The sequence below is a fragment of the Micropterus dolomieu genome, linkage group LG01, assembly GCF_021292245.1.
Source record: "Micropterus dolomieu isolate WLL.071019.BEF.003 ecotype Adirondacks linkage group LG01, ASM2129224v1, whole genome shotgun sequence".
Classification (NCBI taxonomy): domain Eukaryota; kingdom Metazoa; phylum Chordata; class Actinopteri; order Centrarchiformes; family Centrarchidae; genus Micropterus; species Micropterus dolomieu.
Genome location: NC_060150.1, coordinates 35,090,035 through 35,106,531, shown reverse-complemented (window position 1 = coordinate 35,106,531; position 16,497 = coordinate 35,090,035). Strand labels below are relative to the sequence as shown.

Below are 16,497 nucleotides of genomic sequence, written 5' to 3'. Positions count from 1 at the left end.
AAAGAAAGACTTACCAGTGTATATACTGGCGTTGGAGGCGGGGATACCAAACTGTGACTCAATAAATTTGGGAATGAAGGTAATGAAGGCGGTGACGATGGCACACTCCGCCGTGTAGGACAGGCTGACGAACAAGAAGGTCATGTTGCTGAGGATCCTCAGCGCTGCCTTGGGGAGGTCTGTGCAGGAATACAAGAACAGACTTATCAGTTCATTACTGTAGCGCTGTAATTAACACACAATCAGTCTCTTCATTTGGCTTTAACTCCCACACAAACTGAACTCCATGGAATCATCATCAGAAGTATTCTTACTGGAAAGTTGTAATTAAGAAAAGACAGAAAAAGGGGTGCCTGTAACCCAAATAAACCTTATGTAATGATAACCCTAGGTAATAAAAGAATAACCTTTAAATATCTCTAAAACACATAAAGAACTCACATTCGAACATGCATTCAACCTTGTCTCATTGCATCTAGATAAGCATCCTTGTTTGTGCAGAAGCAAACTATACATAAACACACAGGTGCACGTTGTAACCTCAAACCCTTTCACGCTTTAAGAAACTCATATAGCTATCAGCAAGTTTGCTGTACAGTATAAGGATATGGATCATGTGTATCTCTGCTGCGAGGCCAAAACTAACCAAGCTCTGCAAATCTGGCCTGAATGCTGTCATCCTTTGTTCACCATAATAAGGGCAAACATGCCCTTTATGTCTGCTTGAGGACAGCGCCCATGTGATTTGGTTGGCATGATGCAGAATGCCCTCTGATCCTGCCAATCAAAAGTCACGTGGTCAAACGGTAAGTACATTACTGTTACTAGGCAGAAAGAACCATTTTTAATTTTGTCTGTACTACTGCATCTTGTTTGCACTGGCTGACAAACAGGAAGTGGTCGGAAGAATCTATGTATCCCATCAATGTGCTATGGCCAAATATGCTTACTTTATATCAGAATCCCAAACATCTACTTTCCTGATATCTCATCATGCACTGGGGCATGTAGACAAAATTTTCTTCAATAAAAGCGTAATCACCTGTGCAATACCCATGTTGTCTGAATCAGCATCTTGATATGCCACATCTGTGAGGTGGATGGATTATCTCGGCAAAGGGCTCACTAACACTGATTTTGACAGATTTGTGAACAATATTTGAGAGAAATAGGCCTTTTGTATACATAGAGAAAGTCTTTGAGTTAAGCTCATGATGAATGGGGGCAAAAACAAAAATAATTTTGTTCACTGTATATGATTCCAGTGGATATATATTGTTGGACTGATTAATGAAGGATTATTGGCTAAAGAGGTACACATCCTTGATTACTATGTAAAGATGGATTCTTAAAGAGTAGAGCTACACAAAATGTGGTGATTTTGTGTTCTCTCTATGAGCTGTAGGTAAAACTCACTCACAGGATCATGATTAGCTAGGCGCACTCCAACATATTGTTTGTAGTTGCCTGATTCCTATAATGCTCGAAATTCAGAATGAGAGGGGAAGTGAACGGCAGAATAGACGAAATGGAGGTTAGCCCGAACTGTCCTAGTTATTGTTTACTCATTGTGTCATCCATGTCAATAACTGTGTGAAATGGCCCAATTCATTCTTAAATTTTGGTGGAAAACTTATTTTGAGGTCACAATGACTTTTGACCTTTGAGTCAGAAGTGTCACCTATTCAGCGTCCAACCAACTGTGAAATCTGGTCACTATGACATTATGATATAACAGTGTCAAGGCGACCTTTAACCTCTTGGGTAAAAAATAAAAATAAAAAATCATCACTTCATCAGTGTATCCATTAAATTCTGTGTGAAATTTTGCCAGAATTACCACATCAATTTTTGAGTTATAGCCCAAAACGTGTTTTGTGAGGTCACAGTTATCTTGATGTTTGAGAACCAAATTCTAATTAGTTCACCCTTGAGTCCAAGTGGACGTTTGTGGCAAATGTCAAAATATTCCCTCTAAGCGTTCCTGAGATATCGTGTTCAGAAGATTGCTAATTTGCCATGGTAGCGACTTGTCAGTCTGAAGGTAGCCACGCCCTAAAGTATAACCTGCTTTATCATTTATTACTTACTGTACATGGGACCATAATTTACTAAATGAGCATCATTTGTGTTAAATAAGACTTGAAACTAGTGATTGAGACCATAAACTCATTAGGAACGTGTTTACTGAGGTAATAAATTAAGTGAGAAGTAAAGTCATTTTCTCATAGACTTCTATACAATCAGACTTCTGTTTGCAGTGTGCTTGCCAGAAAAGACTGTTCTCAGGGTCACTGGAACATACAGGCTCCTTCATCTCAATAAGACTGAGGCAAAAGATTTCAAGAGCAGATTTGACAGAATAGGGATCTCTGCAATCCATAGGGACCTGAGATTAAAGATGCTCCTTACATAACAGATGTAGAGAAGGAGCTGATGTAGTTGGGATGTTGTGAGGAAGACCTAGGACATTCTGCTGGGACTGCATCTACAAACCTGAGCTGGAGCAAACTGCTGCTAAAGCAGCAAAAGAGATATTTTCCTCTTTGGTTTTTATGCACTGAAATTCCAAAAGGCCAGGAAAGGTCCCTCCATCAAAAATAATGATCAGATAATTAAAGAATCGAGGTCGCTTATGTGCAACAAGGTTTCTCCAATCAGATGAATTTGAACTTTGGGGATTCCAGTCAGATTGTTGTGTTGTCTAACCTTGACCATAAACAATCTGTGGGTTGAAAGATGTGGGAGGACAGCAAACAAAGTAAGCATTTATTTAAGCCTTTCAAAATAAAATACTATATTCCATTTTTTAGATTTCATAATTTTACACCAGTCTTTTTCTGTGCAGTCTTTTTCTCCCACTATCTCTCTAAGTGTGTGTAATCTGTCATGGGCCAAATTGGTGAACAAAAGTCAGACTTCACAACATTTGGCTGGGGACAACTCGTCTAACTGAGCACTCAGCTGGCATCTCCAATTTTGTCCCATGTGTGTCCCTAGAGTTGAAAGCCCTGAGGGCAAATGTTATGACTTTACAGTCATAAGGCTTCTTCTGTCTCACATGCTTCACACACACACACACACACAAACCCACAGCCTAAAAGCAGGGACAAACGAAAAGGCAGGAAGTATGTAGAGGGCATTATTATTGCGTTTTATTGGGGAGGCTATTATTAAACTTGCCGACCTCACTGGGCGGCACAGTGTCTTGGTTTGGGGATCACCGTCTCAGCACTAATTATACTAATCTTTTTGTAGGTGGGGAAATGTTAGCATCTGTCACTGTTATTTTAGATAAATGTAGGAATAGAATAGTGATGCTATTTATTTCATTCCTGGGGAGCTGGGCTGTAAAGTTTGTCTGGAGGGGGACAGATGGCGAGGTCCTGTTGACGTCTACAGCAGCTGCTCTCTCAGTCAGACAGACCAATGGGTCGCAGTAGTTGCCACATTTGTGAGTTTATTCGTTCAAATTGTTTCATTCATGCTGCTTTCACTAAACATTTACAATAGTGATAATATATGTAACTATTGTTAATATCTGTAAATGCACTGTAGCTTATGTAAGTGATGTTTTGACCCATGAAGATAGTAAAGTCTTTGGAGTTCTGCACAGAGGTCTCAAAGGATATCATTTAATCATTTTGAGATATAATTAATTAATCAGACGACTGAACTAATCTGTAATCTGAGCATTTGAAAGCAAGTCACTTTCATCCAAATCTGAATGGAAAATAATTCATGGATTGGACAAACTACACATTTATATCAATCAACTTCTTAACAAAGAGCTTAGGATGCTAATTCTGCTAGTATTGAATGATTAATATAAACAACTGGCAGAAAATGAATCAGCAACTACCTTAATAATTGATCACTTGTTCAAGTCTTATATCTGGTTCTAGCTTCTCCAATATATTTTTGTAAACTGAATATCTGACTGTTTATCGGACAAAACAAGCATTTAAAGAAATCACCTTGGCTTGTACTTTTTTTTTTTTTACTATTTTCTAAAAAATTTATTGACTTATCACTAATCAATGGATTAATCAATAATTAAAATGATTAGCCACTACCCTAATTTGTACTTGCTAAGGTCTGTGTCAAAGGAGAGTCACATCTTACTTGCAAGTCAATCAATGAAACTACTTTTGTCCTGCTTCAGGGTAAAATATCAATTTAGATTTGTGTCTCTGTTTTAAATCAGGTAAGCAATCAGCCATTTAAATATGATTGCGACATACAGTATGTGGCTGCAGTTATTCATCAATGCTGACTAAAATTCCACAAAATGCTGAAGTCGAACAAATATTAAGAATTGCTTGCAAGCAGCAGTTGACAAAGTTCTGGAACATTCCATAATCAAAAAGTGTCCATCTGACGAGCATTACTGAAAACAGTCAGCGTTAGCATTTTTCAGTACTTGGTGAAAACAGCCACTTCAGTGCAGAACATCTTTCACAGAAAGTGCTGAATTTGTGCTTCAAACAAACACACACACCTCAACAGAACGACATGCACAGCGCTAAAATACATTACAGATCCAAACATTGAAGTGCCTGGCTCTGCAATATTGGCCATTGTTTGCACAACAGTCCAAAACATCCTGAGTAAAACAGCAGGAGAGCTACCACTGGACTGAGGAAGCTATTGTGCATTCATGGTAGCAGTCTGTGTTATCTGCTCTCCGAGGGGGAATGCACATCATCGGAGTATGCACCCATTTAAATGTGTGTTAGAATTCACTTCAGTTATTTTGCATCACAATAAAGAGTCTGAGAGCAAACGTGCATGCTACAGTTTCGCTCTGCTGCAGAGTCTGTCTGCTCCTGTGTGCAGAAACGTGACTGAGTTCCCCCAAGAGCTCATTTAACAGAGAGAGAGAGAAAAAGAGAGAGAGAGAGGAGTAGAAAAAAAAAATCAGACAAGAGGAAACTGGGAGACACTGGAGCACAATTCAGCTTAACCAGGGGGTTCTCCCAGGGAAAACCGGGAGATTCCTGGTTTATCTGGCTCAGAGAAGACATAGAAAATGCACAAAGGAGCACAGCTGCAGGCAGTTTAACAAACACAGTCTCCAAATTTTTTAAAATGTTATAATTTTATTCTATATATATTTTAGATATTTTATTGGGACTTATAATGTCAGAAATGTACTGTTATTCATTTAAAATCAAGGTTGCTATGCTAAACACAAAGTCTTTTGTGTCAATTAAAGAGCAATAATGTGTGACCTTTAGCCACGTTCATTTACTAAAATAAATCCACTAAAAAGCCCATGTTCACAGTGACTTACCTGCTTCATTAGTCAGATGTGTGGACAACCTCCTCCGTCGCCAATCAATAACATCTTTAAAAGGAGATCTCTTCCACAATTAGATAAAATGACTAATTGATTGGATTATGGGCCATTTGTACATCAATAACTCACAGCTGCTTTATGTAAGGTACTTTCAACACCAGTGATTCCAGGGGTGGAATAGACTGTATCAGGTCCTCACCTTTGATGTCCTTTCCAAAGCCGATTGAAGAAGAGACGTTCTGGCATTTGCTACTGGACTTTTCCTTCATCACATCGTCGTCGCTGGACACGTCACCTGGCGAGCTTATCTTTTTCTTCTTCCTCTTTTTGTGGCGCGGAGGCAACTTTTTGGGGAAGGCAAACATGGGAAAGATGACCAGAAGCATGGCTACGCTACACAAGAGAAAGCCACTCCACCTGAAAGGAGGAAACAACGGATGCGTTTGTAAAGACAATTGAGAACAGACTGATCATCGCACATAAGGGCTCTGGCAGCCACACAGATGCACATGCATATTTACCAGTTGCCAACAAAGCGAGGGTCACTCTGGTCGATGTTGACTACAGTTTTGGGGTCGACGTAGAAGCCAATGAGGACGCCTCCAAGCAGGTAGCCAGCTGCAGGTCCCAGGGCTCCCATCACATACATGACGGCTACAAGAGACAGAGAAGGAACCGATTTGAAACTTCTATAACATCAAATATTATTAAATCTTCCTTCCTAACTGGAAATGCTTTAAATAATTAATACATTTTGAAGAGCATAAAGGGTCAATTAGGAAGGTCATTGTTACATGAGGACAGAAAGACAGCACATTGTTTCAGAGCCTACTCGTTCTTCCACTTTACTCATTAATGCTCAAAATGAGCTAATGTTAACGATGACAGTTTAAATCAGACCCGCGAGAGCTGTTCATTTCTCCCAGCTTTTGAAGCGTCCATAATAAAGGACCTGAAGCTCCAGGGGTCTTCAATTCAATTCAATTTCAATTCAATTTTATTTATATAGCGCAAAATCACAACAACAGTTATCTCAGAGCGCTTTTCATAAAAGAGCAGGTCTAGACCGTACTCTGTGATGTTATTTACAGAAGCCAAACAAGCCCAACAGTCTTGCGTTGAACCGAGGGCACACCTGCAGCTCTAGCACACCAGCAAACCTCGGAGCGCGTGGGGGAAAAACATTAACCCTAGGGGTCTCTCAGACTGCCACTGAGGTGAGCCAATCGCATCCCCGTCACTTTGCCACAGTAGGAAGGGAAAAACTCATTAAAGTCAGATAACCTTAGTTGGACAAGTGGAAAAACCTCCTGCGGACATCCAGCAGAGACGCGAGTCAAAGCCATTTACCGGCTGTAATCAGGGGGCAAACTTTCTATAATTACACCGGGAACATTGCTGCTAGCCGCCAGAGTGTGAGAGAGAGAGTGTGTGTGATTGAAGGGTCGGATTAGCTCTGTGATGGTTGTGGGTTTGTGCATATGCATTAAAATGTTTCTGTGAATGACAAAATTCTCACCCACAAATGCCCCTGTTCCTCTATTTGGGTCTTTGTTAGATGCCAGCACTAAACCCCATCGGCTGTGTGCGTTTGTGTGTCTGCGCACACGTTTAGCAGCAGGTGTGATGTGTGTACAGACTTACTCAAATGTCTAGTCCCCCCCCCCGAGACCAGAGGAGCACCTCCTGTCTGCCAGATTACGTAACAAATGCATGCATGCAATACAGACTCAGATTTCTCCTCCATCAACACAGTTTGTTTTTGTCAGAATCGAAGCTCAAAAGCCATTTCATCTCAGTCTGTTCCACCAAATGTTTCAGCTGCCCCGCCAACATTTGCATATAGCATGCCAACATACCAAGAGGCTTACGTCTTTTTTACTGCCCTCATATTTTCATCCATCATTTTTTGGACAGGCATGCTTACTCCTATAGTGTGGTTCCAACAATGCCCCCAAAGCACAAATGCTTATCTAGACTTAATTAAATCATGGCTTCCTCAAACAAAACTATTGGGGGAAAAAAGAGACAGAGAGGAAAATATTGCTTAAAGAACAAAGGCCCTTCAACAAATCCTCTTATCAGCCTAAAGCAGACATACAAACACACACACACACACACACACAAAATGCAAAACAACAATGGTCAACTCCTGCAGCTCCAAAGACTCTGGTGATAGGTTTCATGTTAGTTTCTGCACACATACATGTGATGGAAAAGAAAAGCTAGGGGGCATGCTTATTTTAAAATACATATAACATATATGTTGTGTGTGAGCCTGAAGGTCTGCGGCAGTTTCATTCCTATAAATCACTTCTCTAAGCACCTAAAGCAGGGGTCCGTCCCTCTTTCACTTGTCCTGCCTCTTTCTCCTTTTCCCCTGCGTATCGTATTTCATCTTTTTAACTCCTTTCACCATGCCTTTTCTCATATCCTGCTGGCTGGAGAGCCAATTCACCGCAGCAGTCAAACCGTTGCAACACAATGCAACTGGATAAATTACCACCCAGAGACAATAAACAATTAATTATAGTTGGCAAGGACGACAAGAGGTCTTATCTTACCGTCTCCATCTTGAAATTAAAAACGTCTCACAAAAACTAAGCTAGTGAATCACGCTTTTGTGACACACAGCATAATTATTTCCACCTATAAAGCACAGAACACAGACCGTAATATAAACGCTGGCTATGATGCGGACTAGACTTTGACAAGTGAGTTTAAGGATGACAGCTAGTACACAATATATTATGGATTGCAGGGGTTTCAGATTCAAACCTCCTGCCTCTTGAGCTTTAGACCAGTCTAACAAGTGTAAATCATCTGGAGCTGTAGGTTTGAGCTGGTTAATAATGGAAATATGAATGGACGTGACTGCAGTATGTGAATCAGCTCACAGAAAGAAAACCCTATCAATGAATCAATCTCATCACCTCACCTCGCAGACCCTTCCTGTGCCCCAAATATAACAGCCCATCATTGAAACACTCTGGTTTGAGCCAGACACATCGGGTGCATCCATGCGTACACTCCTCAGGCAAAGGTTGAGTACCAAGTACGGTCTGTTGGTTGCCCTCCAATCTCCATCCTCATTTTTTTGGGGCACCCAGGCAGGGAGGACCATATATTATCCCCCTTGGGGCAACTGTGAAAGCACCTGTCTTGCCATTCCATCCATCACATTAACAGTGTTCTGCCCGATTGGAGGACGCGAGGGGGGTGGGGGGGTCATAAACTGTGCCTGACTCGTCACCCTACCCTGCCCGCTTGGCACCGAGCCGGGATATTTAGGGATGAAGGGATTGGAGGGCTGCGGCCGGGCTGAAGGGCGGCCAGGGCACAGCCATCGGATTGAGGAATATGCTGGCACAGCAGCAGCGCTCACACATGCTGTGACTACATACGTCAGTGGAGCATACCAGTGCAGAAAGCATGGCTCACTTTACTCAATCAACCACAATAGACCTTTACCAGCAGCACATGAAGGACAATACATTACATTATAGGCTTCATATGTCTTTTTACACATGTGGAGGAAATGGATGAGGAGCCCTCCATTGCGGTCTCTGGCTTTTTACTCATGTTGTACAAAGTCAGCATCTAAGCCATCTACGTGACCATCCAGTCTGACTTTCACTATGTCGTGTTAATTTGTGCTGACTTTGTTATATGCATTAGACATGCATGAAAAGATACAAATTGAGGATGAAGCCACAGAGCATGCAAGTTCAAATATTACAAAACAAATCCAATATGAGCAACACAATATTAATGAGGTTTGAGGAAATGTTTATTGAACAGGCCAGGGGGGTGGGGGGAAACGCACACGTGAACATTTACGAGAACTCATCAAGAAGCACCAAAGCATCAATTACAACATCACAGGAACTTCAGTGTCAAACAAGGTCAGTACCTCCTGCACCTTCAATACACACATGAACGCTTACGTGCATGCACATGGGACACGTGACAAGGACGGTGCGAGGGCATCGAGGGTAAGAGTGAAGGACAGATAGGGTTAGTGAGTTTATAACGCATCATTTAGTCCAATTTACTGTTTCAGCTCCAGTGTTGGTGATGGATGGATTGGCACAACGGCAAAGGAAGAAGAGATTTACTGGACAATAACCTGGAAAGAGACAGGCAATTTAGTGGGATAGAGAAAGAAATAAAAACTGATCAACAGAGAGAAAAGTGGCAGGGAGAGAAAGTGGAGACGAACGAGAAAAAAGAAAACACGAGGTAGGAAGAAACAGAATAACATCTGCAGGGGGGAGCGAGAGCGATGGAACATAAAGAAACAGAAGGAAGGGAAAGGAGAAGAGCCCGGCTGCAGTGACTGATCCTGCCATGTAAAAAGAGTGATAAAGCTTGCTCAGCAACATCCCTCTCACGTCTAACCTTCAGGGACCAGCGCTGCTGTGTTGTCTCCACTCTGCCTCCTCCACACTCTGTGAGTGACTCTCTGTATTCATGAGCAGCACTGACTCATTCAGAGCTCATAGGAAATGAATGGAGGGTGAAATAGAAAAGGGGAGAGTGGCAGCAAAGAGCAGAAGAGGTGTGAATTAAAAGTATGATTACAAGGAAAGTAAACGCCCAGGCGGCTGCTGAAATTTTTGAATTAAGGTGTTTGTTATTTTGCCCGTCCTTTGGAGCCATCTACAACTTCAACGAATGACTTTTCATTTCTGATTAACTTCTTTAAAATTTCAGATATTTCAATAGTGAAATGCCCATCACAATTTTCCACAGCGCCAAATGCTGTCATCAGAATGTTAGTCCAACCACCAGTCAATAAATATTCAATTTTATTTATATATATATAAAAACAGAGAAAAGCAGCACTTTTGTTCAATAAATGCCTTTAATAGTTGATCAATAATCAAAGTTCGTTGTTACATTTTCAGTTGAACAACTTACTGTTTAATTGACTATTGATTTCAGCGATGTAGTTCATTCATTACAGATTGTACACCTTGACAGCAGATTTTCTTCCACATGTCACACAGCATCACTTACAACTTGTGCAAGAATTGCAAAGAATTCTGGGAAATACTGCACTCTGCTGTGTCCATAGTTGCCTTAGCTGTAAATGGAATTTCAGGCACAATAAAATGCAGTGCCCCCCATCCCACAACCTCTCCCAACCTTCTGTTCTCCTAACCCCTCACCCTTGGAGACACAGCCAGAGCAGCACAGGACGGAGAGAACGCAAAGCAACCGGACCTGATGAGGAAGCACATTGCACCTAATGAAGCAGCTCCCTGGTGGCCAAACTCATTACAACAGATTCATGATTTGATTTAATTACGTGGACAAAATTAAAAAAAAAAAAAAAAAAAAAGGACAGGACTGCCTTGTCAGAACACAGTATGATTAAAAGGTTGAGGATACAACAGGAGAATCATCAGCGTTACACTGACACATTAACACTTCTGAAAGTGCACATAAACTGAAATGAGCATAATGTGTGTATGCAAGCATGTTTATGTTTACGTGCAGGCCATGTGCAGTATGTCTCATTTGTTTTGGGAATTGTTTCTCTCTTGTGACTTTACTGCAAAAAAGCCCCCTGAGGTATGAGCATGGCTCTGTAATACCTCTCCGCTCTCTGGCTGGAAACTTAGTTTCAGTGAATTATGCATCGCTCCACCTGGCTATTAGCCTACAAAGCTCAGTCAACCCCCCAAGAGTCGATTAATGTAGCATTATGCATCACACATTACCAATTCACTCTGACCTGGGATAATAATCAATTTCCACCCCTGCTGTATGACAGAAAAAAATCTAAATGAGCTCTCCCGCTTTATTTAATATCATCTACTTTATGTGATACGTCAGCACACACTTCAGAATTCTGATATGACCAGTCCAGCTCAAGGCCTTAAGCTCTTTGGAAAGTGGAGCTGCAGGTGAAAGCTGTATGATCAATGATCTGTGCGGGTGCTGCTGTTAGAATAGAACCAAGGGAGAGGAACAGTGCTCCATGTATCCCTCTGTTATGGGGATCAATCCAGTCATGTGACCTTCCCCAGCCGAGAGACAAGAGGAGGAAAAAGACAATGAAATAGGGGGATGACGGCATTGTAATGGCGACTTGCTGACATAGCAGTGTCTTCTTACAAGTCCTAACCTTACAGTTATACCCAGAGGGCATGCATGGGGACTGTGGCCTCTTTCTCACACACACACACACACACACACACACACAGTAAGGACAGAGGGACAAACTGCATTAACATGCATGAGTTATAAAGACGATACCCATACACAACCAGAATGCAACATTGCATATTTCTCTAAATCCATTTGCTGTGGAAAGCTAGTGTGTTGATCCTATTTTTCATGTTGCATAATGCATAAACAGGCTGCAGGGGCCCTGTTTTAATCGTGCAATTGCAAAGCAGTAGGTGAACACAACAAATTAAATAACAGCCCAGGACGCTTCTTTAGGAAATCATTTTGTTTCAATAACATGAACTGCTGAAAATGTTTTTTTTTTAAACAAGTTGGAAATAATGGTAATACACTTCATTACGGAGCTCTGGTAATAAAATGTATCACATAAAACAGGCTGTATACTGACCGGCCTGATGTGTGTACAGGTATGTGTGGTTATTCTGTAGCAGCCTGGTGTCATTTGCATGCGAATTAATGACGGTAAGCACAGTGGAGGGCCGTGCATAATGGCACTGCGCCCTGGAGTGGCACTTCTCAATATGGGAGGCTACAGATTTGTCAACATCTGTCTTGCTGCCTTCAGATGGCTGCAGGGATTTAATGAAGTGAAGGAGAAGCTTTTCATACAGCATGTAGCAGCAGTGGATAAACAGATACTGTAAGAATTACTCATTATTTCATAGATAAATGCAGACTGATTTACCAGAGTTCATGCTTTTACTGTATTAAACATTGTTGTTTGATGCAGATTTAAACACTCCACTGGCTGGGGAGAGCTCAATTAACTTAGTTCATTTTTATGTGAAGCTCTTTTAAAGCAAAATAAAGACAGAATACTAAAGTGCGTGACTTTGGTCGGGTCTGCCGCCACAAAAGTAGGGTCCAAAATGTTACAGCAAGTAATTCCCATCTCATAAGTAAGTGGAAATTCTCATTCATACCTTTAACAGTGTAGTTCTCTTCGCATGATTGTGCATGATTTTGCATTAAGCAACTGAATAATGGAAAAAAAAAAAGAGTTCTATATGGGTACTTGCACAAGTTCTTCCTATACAGTCAACAGTCAGGGAGGAAATTATATCGAAATCAAGAGAGGATGTGAGAGGTTAAACAGAAAAAAAGGCCAGACAAAGTTAAAGTAGAGGTAGGTAGTAGAGGTGCTGGAAATGAATGAGAGTGAAATGTGACGCAAAATCACAATTTCCATAAAGTCAGAGAGACTAAATCGACATAAACCCAACTACATTCACTAATTCTCCCAAAGTCAGATATTCATGAACAGAGACACATTATAGTGGCATGTTGGAATGAGACGAGTGATTAGATTAGGGTGGGATTGCTAGTGTGGAATGATAATCCAGCTGCTGCCACACAAGCTCACACACAAGTAAATCTGAACCTCACCAGTACATATTGTACAATAATAGACACAGATTGACGAAAGCCAGACACTAGCTGTGCAGCTGCATGGCTCCAATATGGTACAAACAGGTCAGGAAGCCATTTTCTGCCATGTGTTAAGCTGGCAGATATTGTCTCTGTGATAATATCGTGCTGATTTAGCTTTGCAGTGGCTCCCCGGTTGGTTTAGCGCTACCCATCTGTTTGGGCACCCAAACAGAAGGCACATATAAATATGCCACTGCATGTGTGCGCATACAATCGCCAGCAAACAGTGTGGACTTGACACACTGCAAAATACAATATCTTTTCTATTCTGGATTTCTTAAAGTGAGAATTGTTTTAAAATAAATGATGACATTTAATTGCATTTCAGGAAGGAAATTATATAGTATATCATTTTTAGGTGTGTGACGATACACTTAGCTCACAAAGCGAGACGACAAACTACTTTGGGTTCACGAGAATAAATAGAATATTTTAGAAGAAGAAATTTTCAACGATGAAATTTATTAAATTTGTCTTTTATATGACAGAAAGAATGCAAAACAATGCAGGTGCATTTTGAAATGTTGCTTATATATTGTTCACGTCTGTCACTCACTCTGTTGCCATTTATTGCTTCCACCTGGTACCCAAAATGCTGCCACACAAACAATTTAAAAGTGTCATCTTCTATGCTAATTTCACACCAAGTCATGCTGATATCGTGAGACAGCTTTTCACCTTGACGAGAAATATCGTCACGTTTTAATACTGTGATGATTTACCCCTAGTAATTTTGGTTAACCCAGGTCTTTAATCCAGCTAAATTAATCTTAAATTAATTATTCTATATAGTAATTATATTTGATCATCATTTCATTTTCATGTAACATTTAATAATAAAAGTTTTACACAGTGCTGGCGTCCCACGGGGAGAACAGTGGGTGGTAAATGGCTACAGTGAGTATGAAGTTCAGGTCATCAAAGCAGAGTAAGATGCAGGTTGTGGTGGATATTCTAATGGATCAAGTAAAGTAAAGAACCTTGATCTCAGTGTGTAGTCCGTACAGGCTGGCACAGACCAAGATTCAAGACTTCATTTACTAGAATTGACTTCTCAGAGCCATATAAAAAGCTACATCAAAGCCTTTCTTCCTCAGAAATCAACTTTCAAGCCACACATCAGGCTTTTGTACCGCTTTAGCCCCAGGCATTACTGTTATAAGCTCCTTAAGCAGAGACATGACTGGTCACAAGGGGGGCAAAGAACTTGATCAGGATCTAAGATCTGCATTTCCCTTCCTTTATCCCTCCTACTGTATTCTTCTGTAGAAAAACTGTGACCTTGCCTCTCATCCAGATCCACATCCAGGTGATGTGGTGCATGATTGATGGTGCAGAGGTGAGACACACAATAAGGGCAAGTGAATATCCGATTCACAAATCTAACGTACATGCTGCGCTGGAGTGATAGGAATTCTGTTGTCAGAAATTGTGTCCTCTTTTGTTATAGGACAGGACAGGAGTGCAAACTGGTATACACAGTAATCCATTTTTCATGCCAGCTGCTATACTTTCCATGCAGGGGTTCCCCAAGCTCACTTCGCTAAATCAAATATTTAGAAAATTAGACAAAAGAGAATGGAGGTGATAGAATTGTTTATTGAGCCCGGCCGAGGAGATACAGTCCCAGCATACAATATGTGAACACATCGAATGCCAGCACCAAATCTGAAGGATAGCATCTTTAAGTCCCTTTTACTTTTCTGTCTTCCCCCTATTGCCTCTACGTTTCCCTATTAGGTCAGCTAGCCTTAACCTAGAACAACTAATCTATCTAATGTTTAGACTCCAATGCTACGTCATATTAAGACGATAAGATTCCCAGAGAACACAGAAATCTACTAGCCTGATGCCTGAGCTACGGTCTCTACCCTATCAATCTAACTGTTGTCTCCCTAACAAGGACAGTAACATGAGAGAAATAACTAGAACTGGAAGGTCAGTGAACATTTGGGTGGTGAGCTAATGACTCTAAGCTAGACCCGTCTTACCTTCCCCTGTTCAATCAATTATAACCTTCATCCACTACCACTTCCGTTTCTAGCATGCAAGGCTTTCCTGAGCAGTAAAGCTTCACTGTGCATCAGAGGGGTCACGGATCCTGACCCTTGACAACAAATGACCACTTTGTGCTGATTCTGATGCTAGCCTAAGGCTTCTGGACCTGCAGAGACAGCATAAGACCGCAAATCTGCTGCTGATGCCTACCAGAAACCACTCTGGGGGCTGAAGGCTGGGGGAGTACGGCTCAATGCAAAGAAATCTAAATGGTAAAGTCGGAAAGTCAACTGGGAACATGGTGATGGAAGGAGAACCCAGCCAGTGATGCATATCAAAGCAATCTTCGGATGCTTACTCTTGTACTCTATGCTGCATTAAAACATGTGACTGGGCCTCTAAATCCATCACTGTCCGATGGACAAACGCTCTTCTTTGGGACAAAAGATTTAAAGTCTGAGTTTAGAAAACGCTTTTGGAGTCAAATTTGATCTATTTAATCCTTTTAAAAACAATTGTGATGTACGTTGAATCAAACAGTGTTTTTGTTGGTGATTTATGTGTCCCAATTGTTGTACATTTTTGCATTCCATTTTATTTGGTATTTTTGTATATGCTCTGCACAAAGCAGTCCTACTTTTTTGAAAGTCAAGAGTTTGTTGGAAAGGAGGAGAAAAGTTCTCATCATCTTTGCCAGCGTTACAAAGCATTATTTATTAGACAGTTGGAAATCTATTTCACTCTTTCTTCCTCACAATCTCCCCTTGTGACAAGCCAATCAAACCAACAACAGTTCTCTTTAAGTAGCTTAGTGATGGACTGTCATTCAAAGGCACAACTTAAGAGAAATGTGCTAATTCATTTGTGCCTCCTCCCTTTCATATTACTTCACTTTCTAATATTCCTCAGATATATACACTGCTCAAAAAAAAAAAAAAAGGGGGGAACACTAAAACAACACATCCCAGATCTGAATGAATGAAATTATTTCATTAAATACTCCTTTCTTTACATAGTTGAATTGAACAAAATCACACAAAAATTATCAATGGAAATCAAATTTATCAACCCATGGAGGTCTGGATTTGGAGTCACACTCAAAATCAAAGTGGAAAACCACACTACAGGCCGATCCGACTTTGATGTAATGTCCTTAAAACAAGTCAAAATGAGGCTCAGTAGTGTGTGTGGCCTCCACATGCCTGTATGACCTCCCTACAACGCCTGGGCATGCTCCTGATGAGGTGGTGGATGGTCTCCTGAGGGATCTCCTCCCAGACCTGGACTAAAGCATCCGCCAACTCCTGGACAGTCTGTGGTGCAATGTGGCGTTGGTGGATGGAGCGAGACATGATGTCCCAGATGTGCTCAGTTGGATTCAGGTCTGGGGAACGGGCGGGCCAGTCCATAGCATCAATGCCTTCCTCTTGCAGGAACTGCTGACACACTCCAGCCACATGAGGTCTAGCATTGTCTTGCATTAGGAGGAACCCAGGACCAACCGCACCAGCATATGGTCTCACAAGGGGTCTGAGGATCTCATCTCGGTACCTAATGGCAGTCAG

General features: G+C 41.2%; 1 protein-coding gene across 8 annotated transcripts in view; it reads right to left on the bottom strand.

Moving 5' to 3' along the window:
- Positions 1 to 16,497, bottom strand: part of LOC123981642 (solute carrier organic anion transporter family member 5A1) — a 44,227-nt gene that overhangs the window by 14,325 nt on the left and 13,405 nt on the right. For 3 of the 8 annotated variants that reach the window (XM_046066648.1, XM_046066664.1, XM_046066656.1), the window contains exons 3-5: positions 5,824 to 5,956; positions 5,502 to 5,719; positions 15 to 179 (exon numbers count right to left, since the gene is read on the bottom strand). In XM_046066648.1, coding sequence (XP_045922604.1) covers positions 15 to 179; positions 5,502 to 5,719; positions 5,824 to 5,956 — 516 coding nt within the window. The other 5 variants (XM_046066681.1, XM_046066710.1, XM_046066691.1 and 2 more) reach the window with 5 other exon arrangements.